The 23,505-nt window shown below is 51.5% G+C and overlaps 1 protein-coding gene and 1 long non-coding RNA gene across 2 annotated transcripts; one reads left to right on the top strand and one right to left on the bottom strand.

The window, feature by feature from the left end:
* Positions 1 to 1,610: 1,610 nt before the first annotated feature.
* SERPINH1 (serpin family H member 1) lies at positions 1,611 to 7,909 on the bottom strand. Its single transcript, XM_021550118.2, has 5 exons — positions 7,817 to 7,909; positions 4,626 to 5,239; positions 4,293 to 4,391; positions 3,710 to 3,942; positions 1,611 to 3,559 (listed from the first exon to the last, which is right to left on the bottom strand). The coding sequence occupies exons 2-5, from the start codon at positions 5,206 to 5,208 to the stop codon at positions 3,257 to 3,259; spliced, it is 1,218 nt and encodes a 405-aa protein (XP_021405793.1). The 5' UTR covers positions 5,209 to 5,239; positions 7,817 to 7,909; the 3' UTR covers positions 1,611 to 3,256.
* LOC144245877 (uncharacterized) lies at positions 5,985 to 23,274 on the top strand. Its single transcript, XR_013339442.1, has 4 exons — positions 5,985 to 6,068; positions 8,167 to 8,241; positions 11,645 to 11,719; positions 21,919 to 23,274. It is a non-coding gene; the product is annotated as an uncharacterized LOC144245877 (long non-coding RNA).
* Positions 23,275 to 23,505: the final 231 nt, after the last annotated feature.

Below are 23,505 nucleotides of genomic sequence, written 5' to 3'. Positions count from 1 at the left end.
TGTTTAGGAATAGCTTTCACATTCATATTTCTGTTTTTAGGCGGTTGCTGTGCAGGGACTAGGCTGGCAGCTTAGGAACAGGAATTTCAAACTGGTCTGTCTAGGGAGTCTTGGCCTTGCTGTTCCCAGCTCCTCTGGCACACCTGGGATTTTGGCTGAGTTTCAGAAGCAAGATGTGCCTTCTTAAAGTCAGTTATTTCAGGTTTCTGTGTGCACCATTCAATGCAAAGATTTAAATTGTTAATATAAATATTAGACTGATGCAAACGTGAATTTTTTATATGAAGTTGAATGGAAATAATCTGAAAATATAAAAGATGACAACGTAGCTGTCAGATCATAGGGGCAGGAAATGTGTGAATGTGGGGACATCTGAAGCAATAAAAGTCACACCTAGTTTTGCATGTTGTGTCTGAATTCTTAAACATACTATGTGGTAGATGGTGATGGTTAGAAATGTCTCCTGCTGCCTCCCAGGGAGGGCTGAAGTTCTGGAAGATAGTTCCACTTCTTCCTGATTAAAAGCTCTCCAACCTTGTCCATTACCCTGTTAAACTCACAGTGCTGATCACTGGTAGAGTCAAGAGTTGTGCAAATAATGGGGAAGAGAAGGCTCCAGGGAGAGCTCAGAGCCCTTGCAGGGCCTAAAGGGGCTCCAGGAGAGCTGGAAAGGGACTGGGGACAAGGAGTGGAGAGACAGGACACAGGGAGTGGCTCCCACTGCCAGAGAGCAGGGGTGGATGGGATATTGGGAAGGAATTTTTCCCTGTGAGGGTGGTGAGGCTGTGGCTGCAAATGTGAGCTGAACACCTTTTCCATGTGTGTTGGTTGGAGTTACCACCACCCTGAGCTCTTAAAAAAGCTCCAAAGGGGAGAGAGCTCATTCAGTTCCATGTGTCTTTTGGATGCTTCGATTGGACAAAAGCCTTGGAAGATGAGCTGGGATTAGGATGAACTTAGGAACTCTGGGAAGCTTAGTTTCAGTATTTCTATCCCAGGTTGGTGTGTTCCTGCTCTAGTTGGTGCTGCAAGTGGCTTCCAGTTTAAAGAAAATTAGGGAGCACGTGGTGCTTTGTCAGTGTGGGAGGAGCTCCACACTGGATGTGTGTGCTTGTCCAGTCCCAGGGAAAAGGGGACCTGTCTGTACCTTTAGTTTTGCTTACGAAGGAGTGACAGAAGGTTCATCCCTTTCCAGCAGTGGGAGAAAATGGATTAGCAGAGTCTGCTAGTGGTGGATTTTCCACCTGGGAAGGGTATCTTTAGCCTGCAGATTTTTCCTCTATTTCTCTAGTGGATCCCAGCTGGAGGAGCTTTGGCTTGGACAGTCAGGAAGCCTGATCCCTGTGGCTGACAGCTCTGTTTTTATTCTGCTAAGTGGCCCAGCAGGACAGGGCTGTTGGTCCTTTACCTGTGGAGCATTTAAGGTGTTGGATATTTGCAGTTTCAGGAGAAAACAAAGGGAAAAGCTGCTAAGAGCGTTCCTTCTCACTATTGATGTGCATTGAGTAATTTTTGTCCATAGTTGCCACTTTAGGGTGTTTTGGATTTAAGGATTGCAAGGAACCTCTGTAAGTTTATTTTGCTCTAAAAGGGATTTCAGCTTCCAGGGATTCATTGAAAAAAAGTTTTATTGCAAAATTACACAACTGTCACCGTGTGGTACAAGAACAAACAATAAAAGCCATCAGACACCTGCATCCACATGATGCATATTATTCACAATATCCCACAGTGTGTTCTTGCCTTGCCCACCCCTTCCACCCCAGCCTCCAGAACGTTCTGTGTGTGGGTTCAGTGCACGGCATCACCGGGAAGTGTCCCATGTTTGGGGATATTCCTGGCATTGCCTCCTGCTTCCCAGCACCTGGGACTATGCAGTATTGGGCTTCTATGGCAGCAGGGAAAATTGGCAGGGAGGTAAAGCAAAGCTATTTAGGTGCTCCATGCTGGTTTCAGAGAACTGGTAATTCCATTGGGATGCATGGATTTTCCTCATTTCTATAATCTCAGTGTTTGCCTTGTGGTGTCTCTCAGTGCGTGGCAAATGCTGCAATGCTCCTGGGAGATAACATCAGCTCCTTGAAATAGTACTGACCTGATGATAGCACTTGAAGAGAAGTTAGGAATAGCCTGGATCAGGCTGTGAAACCTGCTAATTATCAGACAGAAATATAACTATAAATACCTTTGCTTTTCAGGGTCCCCTTATCCAGGTCAGCAGACAGGGAGCTAAAGTACCATGGAGCTTCAGCAGAGCATAATTAGGAAGTCAGGTAATGGCAGCTTTAAAGCTTTGTGTTGAAATAAGCAAGAAAGTGGAGGTGAACCTGATCCCAGCTCCCTGTGAGAAGCCAGTTAGGAGTGCCTTGGGTCAGCTCCACAAGGAACCAGCTGTGGGAGAACCCTGGTAGGGGGAGTGGAGCCTTTCCCAGCCCTACAAGCTGATGTAGAGCACTTCCAAGAGAATGAGTTCTCTGCCTGGTACAACTGCCTGTTTAATTACAGGTGATGGCCCCTCAGGTTACTCTTTCTAGAAACCCAGGCTGTGCTTTGGGCTCTCCCTGACATCCCAAAGCCCCTTAGTTCTCCATGAAGTGTTGATCCAAGGTGCTCTTGGCTTTGATGCTCTCCCTAAGGAGCTCTTGTGGTCAAAGCATCGAGCGCAGAGCACAGGGTTAGGCAAGACAGAAGGGCACAATGCCACACAATCTCCATTCTCCTGTGCTGCCTCCTGCTCTGTTCCAGGGCCCTGCAGGGGCTGGACTGCACAACTGGCCCTTGGAACTCTGTTACACACCTCTGGAGAGAGAAGAGAGAAGCAGGGAACAGCTCTAGAGCAGTGTCAGAAGGCACCCAAGCAGGAGAAAAGCGGCAGCGCTAAGCGTTCAGTGGGATGGAAGCGTTTGGGATGGGAGGGTGGTGCCTTGGCAGGGCTGGTGGAGCAGCAAGGAACTGAGCAGGAGGCTTAACCAGTGCAGGGATGAGCTCGGCTTCAAGGTGGCCACCTCAGCTGACTCCTGGTGACCCTCTGGTGCCAGGCTCCTCTGCTCCTCTCTGGAGGTGGGTTTGTGCAATCTGGATTTTGGGGTGAGGTAAAGTGTACGCTGGTTTCTCTTCACAATGCACCCTGGTCTGAATAGCACCCATGGTTCGAGAAGGATACAAAATAAGTGTTTCCCATTTGTCAAAACGCCCCCCTAAAAACACACACAAACCAAAGCTCTGGGAAAAAACAACCCAACCAAAATAAACCCAACTACAACTCATCGCGCATCTTGTCGCCTTTGGGCCTCACGAGTCTGCCGATGAAGAGGATGGAGTTGGTTTTAGTGTCCTTGATCATGAAGATGAAAGGGTGGTCAGCATAGAAGAGTTTGGGGTTCCTCATCTCCTCTCGGCCATAGATGTCGGCATCATAGGGGTTCCCTTCAGTGTCCCATTCCAGAGCCGCGGCATGGAACACATTGGACAGGTAAAGGTCTTTCTTGCCGGATATCTTGGACAAGTCAGCCTTGGTTTTGTCAATGGCTTCTGTCAGGCCCAGACCACCCAAGTGTTTCTAGGAGGAGACAAGAGGTCAGCAACCCTCCTGGAGATGACACAGTGCAAGAGGGAAGAGGGGCAGCAGGCATAGATAACCCACCAGGCCACTGTCTTTACTCCCATCCCAAAGAACTGTAAGGTCCAACTGTTTAAGGACCTCCTTTACCTGAAGGTCGTGGCTGACTTCCAGGACGACTTTTGGCAGCGAGATGGCCACTGATCTCTTCTTCATCTTGCCAGTCCATGTCTTGAGCTGCTCCTTGTTCAGCAGTTTCTCCACTCTCTCCAGAGGTTCCACATGGTTTGGCATGATGAAGATCATGCTGGAGAGCTTGTGGGCCAGTGGCATCTCTACCACCTGGAGTTTCTCTGCCTCATCATCGTAGTAATTGTAGAGACCTTGAAACCAGAAGCAAGAACAGTGAGGTGTGGAGCAGAGGCAAAGTGAATTCAACCTGGACTTCCCCTGACTAGGAAGGGAAGAGAGTCTGGACACCCTTTTGGGAAGTGGCCCAGCATTATTGGAGTTGGCTGTGTATCTCCTTTGGATAATGAGCCAGGATTTGTTCCCAACAGCCAAGCACCTCCTAGTAAATGTGGATTTTGTCTGCTCACAGGGAAACTGAATCAATAGAACAAACGCTCCCCTGCTTTGCAATCTTGGAAGCAGCAGGTGGAAATCTGGGTAATGGAGAGCAATGATCCTGACTCTAGCTGCTCTTGGTGTGGGCTGGGGGTTTTCCACTCACCTGTGCGGTGCATCATGGGCACACCCACGGTGTAGGAACGGGTCACCATGAAGCCACGGTTGTCCACCATCTTATGATGGAACTTCTCATCCCAGTGAGCTACAGGAGAGAGAGGAACACAGCTCATAAGAAAAGGGAATGGGCGGTAAGTGCATGCAGTTCCCAACCACTGACAAAGAGCTGGCTCCAGTGGACCTAGGATTTGTCCACCTTCCCTTGGGGCCGTTGGATAATCTTTAAGGCCCCTCACAACCCAAACCATTCCATGATTCTGTGTATTGGCTCTGGGGATGTTTTGGGTCACTTGTACCAAGAACTGAAGATAGAACTTACGCTTGAAGAACATGGCATTGACAATGAGGGCCCCATCAGTTTTCTCCACATCTTTGGTGACCTCCGGGAGTTTCCCATCTGTGGTCTGCGCTGCCCACTCATTGATGGACTTGAGGGCGCTCCTCTTGTCTCGGAAGTTGATCTTGGAGTGCTCATAGTTGTAGTGCTTCTTGCTGTTCTTCACGAAGTCCTCGGCGAAGGTGATGGAGGCGGGGCCGTAGAGGCGGTTGCCGATCTTCCAGGTGACGTTGCGGGCCGTGCTGTTGCTGACCTCACTGAGGAGCTCGGACAGCCCACTGTGCACGTAGTCATCGTTCAGCTTGTCCGCGCTCAGCACCGCCTTGGCCTGCGAGGCCGTCGTGGCCTTGCCCCCGAGGGACACGAGCCCCAGGGACGAGGCCACGACCACGGGGGACAGCAGGATGTTCTCCATGTCCTTGTCTTTGGCCATGGCGTGGTAGAGGTTGAAGGCCAGCGTGGTGCTGCGCTCGGCCAGCGTGGTGGCCTTGTCGCTCAGCTTCCTGTCCTCTGAGGGCACGGCCACAGCGAGGCCCAGGAGGGCCAGCCCCACGATAATCCACATGGCTTCAGCAGCACCCAGCACCTCCCAGGACCTGCTAGGCAAGAAAATTCATCAGCATGAGCCAAAGCCTTCCTGGAGCATCTGGGGATCCCAGAGAAACACACTCCTTGCTCCAATGACAGTGACATTGCCCCAGCACTTCATGGGGGTGCAGCCATCCCAAGTCCACCCTGAGAAACAATCTTCAGGAGTGCAGGCTGCATGCTGGCAAGCAGAGCCTGTGCATTTGGAATTAAAGCTTCCTTTCTAAGCAGTTTCCCAATATTAATGTACAGTGAATGGTTTAAGGAAGGGTCAGGGAATGTAAGCAACAGGTATTTCTGATGTGAACTAAGGCAAGGGGGAGTGGCTTTAAAGTGAAAGAACACAGGTTTAGATTGGACAGTGGTAAGAAATACTTCCCTGTGAGGGTGGTGACAGGTTGCCCAGAGAAGCTGTGGCTGCCCCTGGATCCCTGGAAGTGTCCAAGGCCAGGCTGGATGGGGCTTGGAGCAGCCTGGCATAGGGGAATGTGTTTCTGCTGCCCATGGCAAGTGGGTAAAAAGGTAGTCCTTAAGGTCCCTCCCAACTCAGCCATTCCATGGTTCTGTCCCCAGAGCAGAAGAAACCTCTGCCCTGATCAGGAAAAGCTGAAAAAATGTTGTGCTGCCCTTTGATATCAGGGCTGTTGCAGGCACTGCATGACAAGGACCGTCCTTTCTGGGGACCCTGGCCTGGGCCCCAAATCCTCAGATTCCTTGGCACTAGATGGAGCACGTGAGCTTCAACCAAGCAAAGCCAGAGGCGGTCCTGGAGAAGATCCTGCACTGTCTGATCAGCTCTGTTCAGCTTTGGTTTGCCTGTCCAGCCCTGCCGGGGAGGTACTGGGGCAGAGGGAAGTGGGGGGGCCTCGTTTTCCTCAGCAGAGCCTTCAGTTCATGCTTGAGGTGGGTGGATCTCATCCCAACATAGGTGAGCCCACCCGAGCGAGGGCTGTGAGCCCCCAGCTCCGGTACGTGTGCAGTTCTGAGTGCCTGGAAGCCCTTTGCGGCTCATCCCACCTGGCCCCACACCTCTCCTCCCTCCTGCCTTCACTCAGCAAACCTTCCTGCAGGCAGCTCCTCAGGCCTTAAATTCCCTTTGCAGTCTTTGGGGGACGTTTTCCTCCACAGGAACTGCATCACTACCCTGTGAACAGTCCTGTTCGTTGGTGGTCCTCTCCTCCCACCCTGCTCCTGCCCACTCTCAGGGGCTGTCCCTGGCTTGGGGAGGCAGGGAAAGGCTGCAGCAGGGTTAAAGTATCCCGAGCAGGAAGCGAAGGGCCCGCTGGGATTACACATGGAAGGAAGCACGCAGCACGTAGCCCCGGGCGAAGCGAGTGCGCAGTTCCACCAGGCACCCTTCGCCAGAGCAGGATTTACGTAGCCTCGGAGAGGGAGGCGATTACAGCCTAAAGTCCTTTATGGGAGCAAGGCTTCTGTTAAAGGGAAGAGCCATCCTGGATGCCTCAAGAGCAAAGATTTGTGCAACAAGCTCAAAACTGCCCTCGATGCTCTAAAGTGCAGCCAGGGTGACAAACATTGGAAATCTGAGGAGGTTCCTTCTGGTTTTCTATTTATACCCGTTTATTTCTAAGGATACCTTGAAACTGTTTCATAGTGAGGTCAACGTTTGCCTTTTTCTTTCTGAAAGAAAACAGATACATGGAGTAGTTTTCTTGTGAGCAGGGGGTGGCCTGCACTGCTTCATCCTCAGCTTAAAAAAACGTACATTACTTCAGGGCCAGGTGACAGATTTGGGCTCTGCTGAGTCACACAGCGCGAGATGTAGAAATTTTGCCCATTCTTGGATTATGGCAGCGATTATGGGTGAATTCAGAACCCGTGGTGAAAACTGAGGGAATGTGGAGAATGCACAGCCAGCAACATCCTCTCCTGTGCTCCCACAGCGAGGGGACGCCCAGTGCCAGCGTGGCATTCCTCAGCCTTCCCTGGGGCTGCCGGGACCCTCTTTCCTGGCGGGATGTGATTCCCTCCGAAGACTGTGTTTCTCCCAGGAGCAGGACAGAGCTGCAGGGCACAGGACTCCAGGCAAAAGGCCATTTCCGTGTCACTAGAGGGATGTGACACTTAGTTAAGGCAGCAGAAGGAGGGTCGGGCCGTGCTGTAGCAGGAGGCTGCAGGGAGAGCTCTCATTTCTGCGCTGGGATGGTGCCCAGGGTCCTGCAGGCTCCCCGGCTTCTCCGGCCAGAGCAGGGCTGCAGGATTTCACTCACACCAAACTAAAGCTTCCCTTATCCCCCTTTTCTTTTTTGTTATTCTCTGAAAGCTTTTCCCGCAGCTTCACTGTGACCACCTCTTGCAAACTGGAGGCGACTGGGGGATTTTTTAATGCCTTTCCTCAAAATTCCAGAGCCAGCTCGTGGGACAGTCTGTACCCCTGTCCCACACTTCCACCCACCCCATTGCAACCTACCCCACCACAAACCTCTTTCTCCCATGCCATAACCCTCCCCCGATTTTTTTTTTTTTTTGCCCAGCCAGGAGGCTGCAGGACCCCAAAATCCCCCTTCACCCTGCTGCAATCTCAGCTCAGTCTCCACCCTGCCAACCCCGGGCCCCCCCCTTACCTGCGGGGTCGGGACACGGCTTTGCTCGGCTCCCTGTGCACCTCCCGGTCCTGCGGAGGGGGTATATAAGGGGCCGGGGAGAAACTTCTGGAAACTTGGGAAAACCCTCTCAAAAATGCTTGGGAGGGAGAGGAAGGGGAGGATCCGTCCCGGCTCTCTCCCGGCCGCCGCCAATGGCAGGGAATGCCGGCCCCGCGCTGCTGAAGGGGGGTCGGGAGGGATGGGGGATGCGCGCTCGCTCCTCCTGCCCTGCCTGTCCCCAGCCTGTCCCCTGCCTGAGCTCAGCCAGGCCTCCAGCAGGAACGTGGGGAACTATTCCCTGCCCAAACTGTGCTTTTGCCTTCTTACAGGGGCCCATCTTATTTTGGTCCTTTCCCTGCCCCTGGCATCTCCTGCAGCTGGATGGTTGTTGGCAGCAAAGGCAGGTAGTGATGTATTTTATTTTTTTCTTTCTGGACTGTTACCCTCCATATGAAGTTGGGGGTGGTGCAAAGGGTTTCAGCCACGACTGGAGCAGTCACAGGCAGCCAGTGTTTAACACCTGCCCCATCCTGAAATGTGAATCTGAAATGTGCCCTGATTGGTGACCTCCAAGAGAGAAGAGAAGGCTCCAAGGAGAGCTCAGACCCCCTTCCAGTGCCTAAAGAGGCTCCCGGAAACCTGGAAAGGGACTTGGGACAAGGATGGAGGGACAGGACACAGAGAATGACTTCCCACTACCAGAGAGCAGGGCTGGATGGGATATTGGGAAGCACTCTTGGCTGGGAGGGTGGAGGAGTCCTGGCACAGGGTGCCCAGAGAAGCTGTACCATGGAGAGGTTTCTGCTGAGTCACAGGTGTTGAAGCTCAGATTCAACCCTGTCATGTTTTGGGACAGCACAGAATTGTTTTCATGGCAATCTGGGATGTAGGGATATTTGAGGTACCACCCCCCTCATGGATGGTTACATCAGCAGAAGGATGCTTCATCCTTGTGTTCTTTAACTGATGTCTGTGTCTCCCTTTTAATCATACTGTCATTTCATTTTTCTCCCTAATTTTGTCCCTGCCAAGTTTTTATGCTTCACTCTGAAGACAGGAGTCTCAGCAGGTCTCAGCCTCCTGTTGCTGTAGTAGCAAACAGCATCTGATTTTTTCTTCTGACTTTGAATATCCTGTGTGTTGTCTTGGAAGCATTTTGCTTTGGAATCACCATTGCATTCCCCTTAATACTCCACCTATTCTAGAAGGTAGCATCAAAAAGCGACATTTTTCTTCCATCTGACCTGTTCAGACAGTGCCACGTGAGTAGATACTTCTCATCTCAAACAGGGGACATATTTGAGCCCTCCCTGTAAAAAATGTTTCCATCAGCTGCAACGAACCTGGTGCTCTGTGATATTTAGAGATCTGGACTCTTCAGGAGGGGATTCAATGGGGAAAATAGCTTTGGAATACCTTAAGCAAGAGATTTTGGTACACTAGTGTCTTTTGGTGTAGTTAGCTTTGCTTTATGTCTGCATAAATGATCAACAGTGGGGTCCCAGAATTTTTATAGCACAATTTTGGCTTTATTAAAAATGAATTTGCTGAAATCAAACCATCAGTACCAAGGTAAATGTTACTGGTCTGTACCAGCAACATGTGCTAGCTGAGAAATGAGAAATGTTCCTTTAAACCTCCACCATCAGCTGCTTTTCTCTGCCAAATTCTGAATTGCTCCACCTTCAAACCCTGCTCTGTAATTACTTCCTATGTAAGATTTTTTCACCTTCCAAGTGAAATCTAAAATAAACTCTTAAACTTTTAATCTTGATTTCTTTAACTGTCTCCCAGCACCAAAGTCCTTTGGGGGCACCCTGGGGGCTCTATGCTTCAGTCTTTTGAAATGGCTTTGCCTCAAGAACATGAATTTGGAGTAGAATGAAAATAGTCGGGTTTGAGGGCTGGCAGCCCAGCATAAAGATATTTTAGATTTTTGCTGATTTTTAAGTGTATATTTCAACCTATTCCTCCTGTTCCTACAACACAACCTGGTAAGAGCCCCTGCAGAATTTTGGGATGTGAATATGCAAAAAAGGAGTCAGTTCTACCAAAATGTCAGCAAACAGCTTCATCTTGACAGTGAACAGTTTTGTCTAGGCCAAAGTTGTGGAAATTAGGCTGATCTGCATTGCTGGGGAGGATTCCTGCTGCCCTCCAGTGATTTCCAAGCGGATCGGGCTATGAAGAGCCACTCCCAGCCCCCACAGTGCCACGTAGGAGCTCCTCCAGCGGTGGGATGGGGCTGGGAAGGGGGAGCCAAACTGGGAGTTGCCTTCTTCCGTCTCCCCTGCTCATGTAATGAGCGGTTCCAGCTGCCAGAGGGACACATCCACTCCTCCAGCTCAGCTCCTCCCCTCCAAACCACACTTGCGCGGGGCAGAACTCGAGTTTCTTTTGTCTGGAGTTATTTCCAGCATGGGTTGACTTTGCGGGTTTAAGGCAGTGCAGAGGCACTGAGCCTTAAATTAAAATCCACCCAAAGATTTTGTGACGTGGGTGTGATCCTACAGCCCCCACAACAAAGCAGAGGGAGATTTCTAGGCTGGTTTTCCAGTGCTTGGAAATGGGTGTGGAGGAGCTGCTGGGATGGAGAGCAGTGAAATCCGACGGTACCAGGAGTTCAGTTCTGTGGGAAACAGTCCATGGCCAGCCATGAAACATCCAGACTGGTGCTGTCCTGGTTGTTGGGCTTCTTGTTTCAAGCAGTGTTACTAATCCCCTTGATTATCTATTGAAAGAGTGGTTTATTTCTACGAAAGCAGACATTGTGTGTTCTTTGGACAGGACTTTTTAAAATATAAACTCCAGCAGCTTTGCGCTCTCACCTTACAGTGACCCAGGAGACTCATCCTGTTTTCCTGTGCTGGAGACAGTCTGTCATCTGTGCTGCTGTGAGGCAGTGCTGGTGCAGAATCTCTGCTTTTCAGAATCATGGCTGAGGAGGGCAGGGATGCTGGAGCCAGCACTGAGGAGCCTTAAAATCACCCCATGATCAGGGACACCTTCCAGTGTCCCACTTTGCTCCAAGCCCCATTCAACCTGGCCTTGGGCATTTCCATGGATCCAGGGACAGCTACAGCTTCTCTGGGCACCCTGTGCCAGGGTGTCACCACTCACACAGGGAACAATTCCTTCCAATATCCCCTCTAACCCTGCCCCCTGGTAGTGGAAAGCCATTCCCCCTTGTCCTGTCACTTTCTGCCCTTATAAAAAAATCCCTCTCCCTCTTTTTCAGGAGTGGAAGGGGCTCCGAGCTCTCCCTGGATTTCTCTCTGCTCTAGAGCTAGTCAGGACTTGCCTGCTCCTCCAGCTCCTCACATGCAAAGATTTTGGGGGAATTCTGCTTCTTGGCTCAGCTCAAGGACAAGTTTGGGTTCAGCACTTTAATTTCCTCCCTGCACACCCTCCTTTGGCACTGGAGCTCATTCATGCAGCCCCAGGCAGTGTGGAGCCATGGCTTTGCTGGCAGCAGTGCCCTGCACTGGAGTGGGATCCCAGCCTTTCTCCCCTTCTCTGGCTCTCAGCCATGCCCAGCTCTGCCCTGGCTGGAGCTGGGAGGGCCCAGTTTTGTGTGAGCAGACAGCACACAAAGGATGGCAGTGGAGCTGAAAGGCTGCATCCTGTGGACCCGTGCCCTGGCCTGTCTGGAGTGCAGCAGTGAGAGCCAAACTCCTGTGCCAGCGTGCTGTGCCCAGAGCTGGCCCTGCCAGCTCCAGGCTTTCAGGGAGCTCACTGGGTTTACATGTCCTGAAGGGGCAATTTGTGGATCCTCTGCAAAGCACTGATCTCCTTCTGCTTCCTCAGCAGGTTGTGGTGGAAGAGGAAGAGGAAAAGACCTGATTGCTGTGGAGCAGATTCCCCATAAATGGGAGCATCCAGGTATGTCATGGTGCACAAACCAGGGAGGACAGGCTACAGAGGCTGCAGCTGCAGCTTTCCCACAGGGCACAACAGAGAGAGATTCCCTTGATCCCAGTTTGTAATCCCTCTTTAATACTCCCAGAGAAAAGTTCAAAATCCACAGGGTTTCCTGCCAACACAGCGAGGCAGGGGGGTGGAATTCCTCTGGTGCTTTGGGGTGGAAAGAATGACATCTGTGTGGCCTCAGCAGAGGGCCAGCATGGGTGGTGGCAGGTTGGATTGCAAGCCCCTGCATCCCACACCTTCCTGGGAACTGGGCTATGGCAGGAGGAGATGGGGCTGTGCGGTCCTCACCTGTTCCTACACTGATCCAGGAGGTTGGTCTGGGGTTGTGGTGAGCCAAGGGGACTCCAGGATGCCCTTTTCAGGCTAATGTTTGGACTCAGTGGTCCTAGTGGACTTTTCTAACCTTAAAATCTGTGGTTCTAAGATTTACACTGGTGATGTGCACTCCTTACCCTCTCCTTTCTGCCTCACAGTGACTGGGACTGGCTGGATCCTCCCAAAAAGCAGCCAAAAGGAAAAACCAAGTGCTTGGTTTGTCAGCCACATCAGCCCCATGGGCACAGGGGCCATCTTAAGTACAGGATGTGAGAGCACCAGAGCTTTGGGATGCTGCAACATCAGTTTCCTCACTGGAAACAGCAGCAAGGAATGTCCAATTCCAGGTCTCACCCTTTATTACAAAATACAAGCAAAGAAGGACCAGGTGCTCAATCTGCTCTGCACAGAGTGGAACTGTGGTGGGGCACCTCTCGTGTTAAAAGGTGCCATGAGCTCTCCCTTGTCTCTTTCTGAAATTTTCCAGGAGCGTATGGGAATGTGAAAGGTCTGAGCTCTGCCTGCCCTTCACATTTAGTGGAAGCTGAGAGGAGGCTCAGCCCCACACGCTCCCCCTTCAGGAAACCGGGATGTAAAAGGAAACTGTTTATTCTGGAGCCAGCTGAGGGAACAGAACCGCCCCTAAACCCGAGCCTGGCTTGAGGGCTCCTCAGCTGGCCAATCCTCTGCTTCCAGCATAGCACTGCTCACGGCTGGGAGGCGGGGTGAGCCCAGCCTGTGCTGTGTGTGCAAGTGTGTCACACAACTGCCTGTCTCCCCAGTCCTACTGCTTTCCCTAAAAGTCTTCTCCTTGTTGGGAATCAGGTTCTGAACAAGCCAAGCCCTAAAACTGCTATTGTTGATGGTAGAGGAAGGAGGGGGCTGAGTGCAGGGCAGGGCTGGGGCTGCTGGGTTTGCTGCCCTGGGCACTTTGAGGGGTTGGTGCAGCAGTTTGAAGGCAGGAAAGGAGGAGGGGAGGGATGAATCCCAGCAATGATTCCTGCAGAGGCCCAGCAGGAACAAACATTATGTGCAATCCTCCTCAGCCAAGTGCTGAGGATATGTAAGCAAAGGGATGCTTAGGAAGGGCCTTGGAATCCTCTTTGTCTATTCTGCTCTTGCAGAGGCAGCAGAAAAGCTGCCAAGGTGGATACAGCAGGAATCACAGACTGGTTTGGGTTGGAAGTAATATTAAGGCACATCCAGTCCTACCTCTGCCATGGGCAGGGACACCTTCCACTATCCCAGCTTGCTCCAAGCCCTGTCCATCCTGACCTTGGACACTTCAGGGATCTGGGAGCAGCCACAGCTTCTCTGGGTACCCTGTGCCACAGCTTCCCCACCCTCCCAGGGAACAATTCCTTCCCAAGATCTAATCTAAAACCAAACAGGAAAAGGAGTTTCATCCTTCCCTAGTTTCCAAGGACCATGGTTGCCCCAACCCTGGGGATGTTGCACTAATCTGATGGGAACAAACCAGTTTGTGTCCAGATCTGAGCTGCTGCAGCTTTGCTTGGGATGACAAAATGCAACCACCTGGGAAGCAAATGTCCGTTGCCATAGGTCCAGATTGGGTCAGGGAGCTTAAGCTATAATGTGGCAGTTTAGGATGTGTCTGCAAGAGGCTAGGATGTATTCCAGGATGTATCTCCAAGGCCAGAGACCCTTTGGAAACAAGTGACATCTTCCCTTTGTCCCCACAGAAAAACCTCACTTAGTATGAATACTCCTGCCTGCTTCACATACGCCAGCATAAAATTGCAGTGTGCTTTTCCCAGTTGCTGTATAGACTCCCCATGAAGATCTGGCAGGGAAGAAGTGGCAGATTTGTGGAAGATTCAAGGAGCCCACATGATGCAACCACACTGCATTCTTGCAGAGCGACACCTGCTCCTGGGAGCTTCAAAAGGAGGCACTCAAATTTTATTCCAGCTGCCATTGGGCTGCATCCACACATTAAAGTCTCCTCCAGGGTCACATCCCTGTCCTGCCACAGCTCCTGGTGTTGCAGAGCCACATTCCTGCCTCAGGGATGTTAATTTTAGAAACAAAACCCACTCTCTGTTTTCTGTTTTCCGTCTTTTGTAATTTGCAGGCAGGAAAGTTGTGGATGGTTCAGTGAACTTTTCCCTGTTTCCCATTTCAGAATTAAGCTAGAAGGGCTTTTTCCTAGTCTTGCCAAATGCATTTAGAAACTCACAGGCATGTTTAGTTTTGGGAACAGTCATGCATTTGGCAGTAAGAGCAGCAAATAGGATCCTGGAGCAAGGGAAGCTCCGTGGCTGTTGGATGGGGTCTGCCAGCTGAATCACACAAGGTAGATCTGACTCATCACATCAGAGCTGCATCTGCAGATGTCCCAGGATTTTATAAAGTTGGACAAGGCTGATTATCCTCTGTAAAAGCTGGGGAGACTGAGTCATGGAAGGTGAGTTTGGGGCCGTATCAGAGCCAGGCTGGTTTGTGCTGCTTTCCTCTCCACAAGGATGCTGAGGACTTGACAGGGAGTCCCAGAGGCATCTTCTCTCTCTCTGCACAGACAATCTGCTGAGAGCTGGGACCCCAGGATGTGGAGCTGCTCTGTGTGTGATTACCCCAGCTCCAGTCTCACCCAGCAGAGATGGATCTCATGGCCAAGGGGCTCTCTGGATTTATAGAGCAGCCTCTGTATCCTTGTCTTATCTCCCTGCTCCTGGTTACTCTGCTGTAAACCCCAGGCAGGAACAGGCTCTGCTTTGTGTTTCTGTAGCCTGTGGGACCATAATTGATGCCTTTCTCCAATGTGGATGCCCAAACTGTGTTTCCCACAATGGGAAGGGATGCAGGAGCTGCCTCTCTCTGCACTTCCAGGCAGCACACTGCAAGCTCCTGGCCCAGCACTCAGCACACTGAACATCTCCTGCATGTCCCTGGATCTGACAGGCTGTTTCCAACACTGGAGGAGGCATCAGAGCTGCTGAGTTTGGCTTTGTACAGAAGGTCTCTTGTTCAGCCTGGGGTAGAGGTGCTTGGGAGAGGTGGGGTGGGAGGTTTAGATGAATGAGCATCGTTGTTTCACTCCTGATTCCCTTCAGGAAGATGCTGGATGTTTCCCAGCTGTGCACAAACAGCTTGGATTCAGTCTTTGAAATCATTTGTGCTTCTGGACTCTTGGCTTTGACGTCAAGACCTGAATCACCCTGGGATCACTCCTGGTTTGGGACCCAGGGGATGCTGTGGTTACAAAGACACGTGTGAATCAAAGCCTCTTACAGCTGCTGTCCTTTCCTGCATGGATCTGTCTTAGCCCCATCCAGCTGGGAATTATTTCAAGCTCCTTTGCTGCCTGAACACAGAGAAGCAGCAGCAAAGAACTTAAGGCAGCTCCTGAGTTTTGAACGTTTCAGGATGCAAGTCATGGCTGTAGTTCGGTGGGAAGGAAACACTCAAATCATGAACTTCCAAGGGTTTCTGTTGGATATGGATTACCCAGTTCTGGTTGTTGTAGTTTCCAATGACAAAGCTGTGTGCTGGACATGCAAAATAATGGAGAAAATGCAATTTGTACATTGTGGTGTCTTCATTTTCCAAATTTACCTCCCCAAATTCAGAAATACCTTCAGTGACTGTGATGGTGCTCATCTTGATGAATTAAAAATTTAACTATGATTTTCTCCTTAATTCCACTTAATGGAAAAATTGAAACTGCTGGAGGCAAGTTCATCAAATGTGGGATGCACAATGAATCCACTCTGGGCTCTGTCTCTGATTCACCACATGACATGAATCTAGCGATTTGCCTCTGCCTGAAGCTTTCCTGACTTCCCTGGTATTTGCAGGAAGGTCCATGGTTATCCTGTGGAAGCAGGTATGAAGTGGGGCAGGGTGGAGGGACACCCAAAAAGCCCTGCAGGAATCTTGGGCACCGTGGGGCTGGTGTAGAGTCAGTGCAAACAAATCCTTGTGTACATGAGAATTGCTGGGCTCATGGCATCATGCACTCCAGAGGTCCTTTAGAGCCTCATCACCTGTGTTGTCCCATTAGCTGGCAAATCCCAGTGCTCTGGCTTCAGCTAAACAGGTAATTGTGTGCCTTGATGCCATCCCTGGGGCAGCAGGACCACTGTCCCTGAGGGTGGGATCAGGGTGAGAAACCTCCTCCAGCCTTACCTACCACCAGGGTTTCTGTCTCCAGTCCCAGCTCCAATCCCACGCCCTGAATCCTGTGCTGGGAATACACTTCTGGCTCTGTGTGGCTGTGGCCATGAGTTTCCCATGCTTCAGAAAGTGCCAATAAACACAATAAACAGCACAGCCCCTGCACTGCTGTCCCTGAGCTCCTCAGGTCCCCAGTGCTTATACACTTGGGAGAGTGAGAATATTTAGGATTTCTGGGCTGCAGAAGTGTCAGTGTGGAAAAGGCTGCACCAAAGCAGAGATACCAGCGGAAATAGATGGATTTAAAAATAGTGGAGACAGAAAGGGGCTGGCTGGGATTCAGGAGCTACAGAGAGCACACAGATCCAATAAGGGTGCTGCAGGACTCGTTTAGACCCTGCTCCCACCCACACCAGCCCTGGGCATAGCTTCCCCTGCAGAGACTCCCCCATGGCCCTGGCACTGCTCCCCTTCTGGGGCTTCCCCAGGGAGCAGTGCCCAGCCGGGATGCCACCCAGCTCCACGACATCCCCTCCGTGCATCCCCAAGCCCAAAGCCACCCCCCGAGCCCCAGGGAATACAGGGAATCTCTCCCCAGACGGGCAGGGACATTGCGTCCTCCTCGCTCCGTGTCCCCGTGTCCGGTCTCGCTGCTCCCCCCGCTGCCCGGCCCCGGCACCATTCCGGGCTGGCTCCAGCATTCCCCAGACACCAGTCCTGCGAGGAGGAGCAGGAAAGGCTCGTTCTCCACCGCACAGCCCCGGGATGTGCCCCGGCAGTGCGTCTTGGGAGCCCCCCTCTGCCAGGGAGAGGTGTCTCTCCTTCCACTTGCCCTGGGAATGATGCTCTTCCAGGCCAGTCCTCCCTGCTGGAACGAGAAAAGCAGAGCCAAGAGGAGTAAGGCTAGCAGGGGCCAGGAGGGGGAAAGGGAAGCAAAGATGGATGTAGAAACCCCTGGCATTTTTGCTTGTTTGTTGTTTTTTCTTGTTTTGGGTTAGAAAGGACCTTAAAGATTACCCAGTCCCACCCCTGCCATGGGCAGGGACGCCTTCCACTGTCCCACCTGGCTCCAAGCCCCAGTCCCCATTCCCTGGAAGGGAAACATAACTTATTTCAGACTCTGCCAAATATAATTTCAATTGTGATTTATTAGACTTACCACTAGAAATAAGATGATGATAGTATAGGTAACTCCAGACTGTGGGAGCATGGCATGGGAACAACATGACAGGAAATTCCTTATGTCTTTCCAGATTTCAGTTTCAAAATTGCTATTCTGCCGAGGAGCAGAGAGAGGGAGTCCTTCTCCTTCTCTTTGAGTGATCTGCAGGATCCTCTTCTGAAAAGGATTCCCCAGGCTGCCCAAATCCCATGAGGATTATCTGAACTGGTCTTCTCTTTCCCATGCCAGGAGTCTTTCCTTGTCCAGGGAAGGAAAGAGAGAGACAAGGATCTGCAGGAGAAATTTTGGCAGACAGATGGTGGGGATGGGAGTGACTTAGAGCAGCTCTCATAAAAAAGTCACACAATCATAATGGCACAGAGTAGTTTGGGTCAGAGGGGACCTTAAAGCTCATCCAGTCCCACCCCTGCCATGGGGAGGGACACATTCCACTGTGCCTGGTTCCAAGCCCTATCCAGCCTGACCTTGGACACTTCCAGGGATCCAGGGGCAGCCACAGCTGCTCTGTTTCAGGGACATGTCCATGTGTCCCCAGGGATGTACCAGGACGCACAAGCAATCCCTTTAGCAGGAAATGGGAAGGGCTGACTTCTTACAAGACACAAGGCTGGAGCCCCCAGGGGGGGCTTGCAGTGATACCCTTCAGGTCTCCCACTCAGCTCTGGTCCAGAACTGCAGCCTCCCAGCAAACAACACCCAGAAAGGGGGTTTGGCTGGTAAGGAAGTGTTTTATTTCCTTTAATTATCTGGTTCTGAGCTGGATGGAGCCCAAGCCTGTTCTTGGTCAGTAGCGAGCCCCGAGCTGTGCATGATCAGAGCTGACGGCCCCAGTGGTGCTGGTGCCAGTGCCAGCAAACCCCACTGATCGACCTGAAAACCCCTACAGGTCTGACACAAAACATTCATGCTCAGAGGATGGATATTTGAGATGAAACCTCAGCAGCAGGTCCTGCTCAGATCCCCTCCTCTCCTGAATTTGCAATTGCCAGCAGCGAGGAAAATCTCCGCAGAATAACTCAGGGATTGCTTAGAGCCCCTTGCATTGGGATAACCAAGTAAAGCAGCAAGTTCTATGCTGTATCTATCCAGGAGAGACAAATTAGAGCCTGTCAGGGTTCTTAGAGCCTGGCTGGGGTGATTTACCAGGCATCTCAGTGCCTGTGCACACAGCTGCAGATGCCTCCTGTTCGCCTTTCTTCAGGACATGCTGCCTCCCACAGGGAGCTGCTGGATGAAGGGGGAATTAAAGGCATTTGATATTCCCTGACACAGTCCATCACCAGGCTGCCTTCCCAAGGAGCTGCAGCTCAGGGGCTTGCCTTGGAGGGAGGAGCTGCTTTATCATGGCATGGCAGCTCGCCCAGGGAAGAGCTGGGAGGCAGCTGGGATTTAATCTTGAGCCAGAGTTCTGCTCCTGTGGGGAGGCCAGGGGTCAGAGAGATGAGCCAGGCTGCAGGAGGGAGGCAGGGAGGGGGTTTCACACTGCTGTAAGCACTCCAGCAGTGCCTCCCCAACCCAGCCTGGCAGGCAGATCCCAGCCCCAGTGCTCTCATTCCAATTCCCAGACCTCTGTGCCCTCCCCTGACCTTGGCTCATCAGGAGCACGGAGTTGGTGGTGCTCCATCAGCTCCATCCCATGCTTGCTGCCCACCCTCTCTGCACCCCCATGTGTTTCCCTTGGGGAGTCCTGTTCTGTCTCCAAACCCCTTCTGCTTCCAAAGGATTTATTTCCACACTCCCAGCTCCCCTCTCCATCCTATAAATGGAAAGGCTTAGGCAGGCACTGCTGCAGATTTAAAGCTGTGTGACCACGAGATTTGCTGCAGCCAGCCCAATCAGCTGATCCAGCCACACTCACTCAAGGAATTATTTTCCACTGATGTCCAAGCTGTGGCTGCACAGAGTGGGGGGAAAAAAGGGAGACTTGGTATGTTTGGGATAACTGCGGAAGGAAAAGCACACCTGGAGAGGGGGGCACATCTCTGCCTTTCCTATATCTTGAGCTGCTGCATCTGTCAGGGTAAGCAGTTGTAGGATGAGGTTATGAACCAAAAGAGAATGGATTTAGATGGGATATTTGGAAGGAATTCTTGTCTGTGAAAGTGGTGTGGCCCTGGCACAGGGTGTCCAGAGAAGCTGCCCCTGGATCCCTGAAAGTGTCCAAGGCCAGGCTGGACAGGGCTTGGAGCAAGCTGGGATAGTGGAAGGTGTCCCTGCCCATGAAACTGGATAAGCTTTAAGGTTCCTTCAGCCCAAACCAGTCTGTGATTCTTTGTTATTTTCCTGAAAACCAGGCCCTCCTCTGGACTCTTTCCTTCCATCTGCAGCTATCTAAGATCTCATTTCAGATTCTGTACCTTGGGAAATTGAGGTGTGCCCCCAAACCTCCCCTGAGCCTACTAAATCCCACAGGGCTGGAACCATTTCTGTTGTGTGAATCCCACAGGGTAGCTCCTTCTGCTATGGGACCAGGCTATGCCTGGTGGCCATGGCAAGAGGCACCTTCTGCCCCTGTGGCTTTGCCACTTGGCCTGGAGGAGAACTGGAGCTGGGAAGTGAGAGACTGCAGATTCAGCAGATGGCTGTTCATGAATCATGGGCTACCTGGCTGTGTGGTCATCCTGGATGGCTCCTGCTGGACCTGTTTATGTACATGCAGCTGAGCTGAGGTTTCCTGGGAGGGCTGAGCTCCCTCACGTGCACGCCCAGCCCTGGTTGCACCTCAAGGCCACCACAGGGACAACTGGCACATGAGATGTCTCCCAGTCCCCACCCTCGTGATGGGGCAGCTCTGCCCAGTATTCCAGAATTTCCCTCCTCTCCTTCCCAAAACACACAGCTGCAGGGGAGTGGGGACCTCTTGGGAAATGTCCCCAGCTGAACTCAGGGGATTCAGGGAAGGTCTCTGCTTCTTGGCTGATCTTAAGCTGCCCTCACCCCTTGTTTCTGTGGGGGAAAATCTCCAGGCGAAGAGAGGGGCAGGAGGGGATGGGTGAGAGGGAAATTCCTGCCAGGAATGAGTCACCCCCTCGTGCTATGCCTGGAAAAAGCAACTGGTCCCATCCTGCTGTGGTGCTGGGGCAGAAGGGATCCCTCATTCCTTTGGGACCCTTTTAGGGATAGGCTTTGTATTTTCCTGCTTTAAGGTAAGTTAGGCTGGAGTTTCACCCAGTTTAGGGAGAAGCAGCAGAGCCAGGTATCAAATCTTAAATGACTTCCCAATTCCTGGCTGGTGAGGCATAAAGCATAGGGTGACTTTGTGTGGTTTACCCACATGCTTTGTGTCATTTTAAACTGAGGGGAGAGATTTTAGATTAGATATTGGCAAAAATGTCCTCCCTGTGAGTGAGGTGAGGCTCTGGCACAGGGTGCCCAGAGGAGCTGTGGCTGCCCCTGGATCCCTGGCACTGCCCAAGGCCAGGTTGGACAGGGCTTGGAGCAGCCTGGGACAGTGGAAGGTGTTCCTGCCCACGGCACGGGTGGAAATGGATGGTCTCTGAGTTCTTTTCCTACCCAAAACAAGAAAAAGAAAAAACATTTATTTCTGCTTTCCACTCTGCTTAGCATTAAATTTTCTGAAAGAGTCTCCTGCACAGGAGCATCCTCCTGAGCAGTGTGGAATTTGCAGGAAGCATCCCCTGCTTGTGCAAAAAGCCAAAACTCTCCTGCCTAAAAAAATATTTTTTATCAAGGAATACTGGAGATGGTTTAGGCAGAGAGGGAGCAGCACTAAATCAGCTTTGACCTTGGCTTTTAGGCCTGTGATGGAGCTGCAGAGTATAATCCAAACTTAACTTTGCTGGGGTGCAGGATTTGTGCTCAGAGAGAATAACAAACAATCCCCTTGGGCTGAGTCTGGGGCTGATGGCTGGAATTTGAGGAAATCCTGTGTGTTTCTAATCTTGGGCTGCTTTTTCCCTGGTAGTTTATTCCTTTAAATAGAAGGGCTTACATGGGATTGACTCCTACAATCCTTGTGGCCTGGCTGGGCTGTAATCTTTAATGGCCAGCGATGGGCAGGGATGTCACATCTCACATCCCTCCTGCTTCTGCTGGGAAGGGAAAACACCCAGGAGCCCTCACTTCCTCAGCCCTCACCTGGAGATCTGTCCCAGCTCCTTCCTGCCCCTTTGGAACAGCAGGGAAAGGACCCTGGTGTCTGACACCAGGGAAAGGCTGGAATTGTGCCAGGGCAGGTTTAGGTTGGAGATCAGGGAAAGGTTCTTTCTCCAGGGGTGCTGCCCAGGCTCCCCAGGGAATGGGCACGGCTCTGAGGCTGCCAGAGCTCCAGGAGCTCCCAGGGATGCCCAGGGTGGGATTGTTGGGATGTCTCTGCAGGGCGAGGGGTTGGACTCGACCATTTCTCAGGACTGAGGGAGGAGAAATGCCAAATATGATGCTCTGGCTCACATACAAAGCAGGTCAGGGAGCTTTGTCCCCACAATATGCAATGGCATGAGGAAACAGCTTTTTTAGGATTGGCAATTATGTATCTGAATGTCCATTTAAATTTCAGATCTCCAGGAGAACCATCCACCTCATCCCTGGCAAGCAGATCCAGGTTCCTCCACAGTTTCCCAGCAGGATTTGCAGTGGGTGGTCGCAGACTGGAGAGCTTGGCAGCTTTTTCAATGGTACTGTTTGCTGCAGAAACCACGTATTTTTACCTTTGTATGGAATAATCACATCCTGATGAAATCCAGGATTTGTGCAGCCAAGCTGACTTTGCAAGTGCCACCACCTTTTGCAGCTACCAGGACCCCAACCCTGGATTTCCCAATCCTCTTCCTCAGCTCTTCAAATCCTTCTTCCTAAACCACTCCTGAGCCAGAAGAGCTGTCCTCCAGGACCTCCCAATCCATTTTTCCCATATTGGGCAAGAGCTCCCACACCAGCATCCCCTTATCTCTGTAGATCCATGTCCAGAGGGTCCTTGGCTACCCCAGTCTGCCCTGACTGCCTCACCTTGCTGATGCATCTGCAGCCCTCCCTCAGGGCACAGGGGAGGCCAAGTGGAGCCTTTCCCTTCTCCCACCACCCTGTCTTGGAGTGTGGGAAGCTCAGTGCTCCTGGGAGGTTGGGATGAGTCAGTGTTTGCACATCCTGAGTCACTCCAGGGAGTTGCCAGAGAAGGAGGGGGATGCCCAGTCTCATCTGGGGGTGTAAATATCCCAGGAAGTTCTGTCCAAAAGAAAATTCCCATTGGGAGGTCACCACCTTGTAGGGTTGCTTCCAGCAGGGCCACCACCATGGACCAGAAGTGTCACCCCATGAGAAGAAGTTATTTCCTGTCCCTGCTTCCGTGCCACATCCCCAACCCATGTGTCCTTGGAAACTTCCTGGGACATGCCTCTTAGCTGTTCGCTCAGAGCAAGTTTTTGGAACCAGGGCATCCAACACACCAGGGAGGCCATGGAGAACTTGCCAGGCAAGTTCTCAAACCAGGGCTTTTGGGATGTCTTTTGAGTAGAATTCATTCCCAGTCCTCCCACCGCTTGCAATTTTTATCAATATTTTTGGGGGTTTTTGAACTAGAGATGCTTCTGAGCTCCTGTGATGGCTTTGGGAGTGGATTGGCTTAGGAGTCCATTCCTGGTGCTCAAAGCAGGTTTAGGATTTAAAGGGGAGAGTGGACACCCTTGCTGACACCCACAGGCACCTGGATGTCCTCTGTGCCTTGATGAAGCCCCAGAGAACACCACAGGATACTTCTAATATACACCCAGGCTTTAGATTTTTACCTCCATTTCCAGCTTGAATGCAATAAATTCCCGGGTCAAGAAGAGCTGGAAGAAGCATCTGAGGATTTTTTGTTCTCAGAGTCCCTGCCTTTAACATGAACTAAATTTTCTGTGCTTGTTCAGAGCAGAGGCTGAGCAGGGAGTGAGGCCAGAAAAACAGGGGGTCATGTCAGACTCTCTTTTTCTCTCTCTTAACACTGAAATAAAAATACATCCCAAGCTTGTTTTGGGATTAACAAGAAAAAATTCCTCTTGATGGGAACCATCTGTGGCCAGGAGATGCCGGCTGCTCTCTGCCTCCCACCCTCACCCAGACTCTGTCATTTGGGGTGTGTTCCTCTCCCAAATATTATTCCTCTCAT

The sequence above is a fragment of the Lonchura striata genome, chromosome 2, assembly GCF_046129695.1.
Source record: "Lonchura striata isolate bLonStr1 chromosome 2, bLonStr1.mat, whole genome shotgun sequence".
NCBI lineage: Eukaryota > Metazoa > Chordata > Aves > Passeriformes > Estrildidae > Lonchura > Lonchura striata.
The sequence above is the reverse complement of the archived record's forward strand: the minus strand, read 5'-3'. Positions and strand labels throughout refer to the sequence as shown.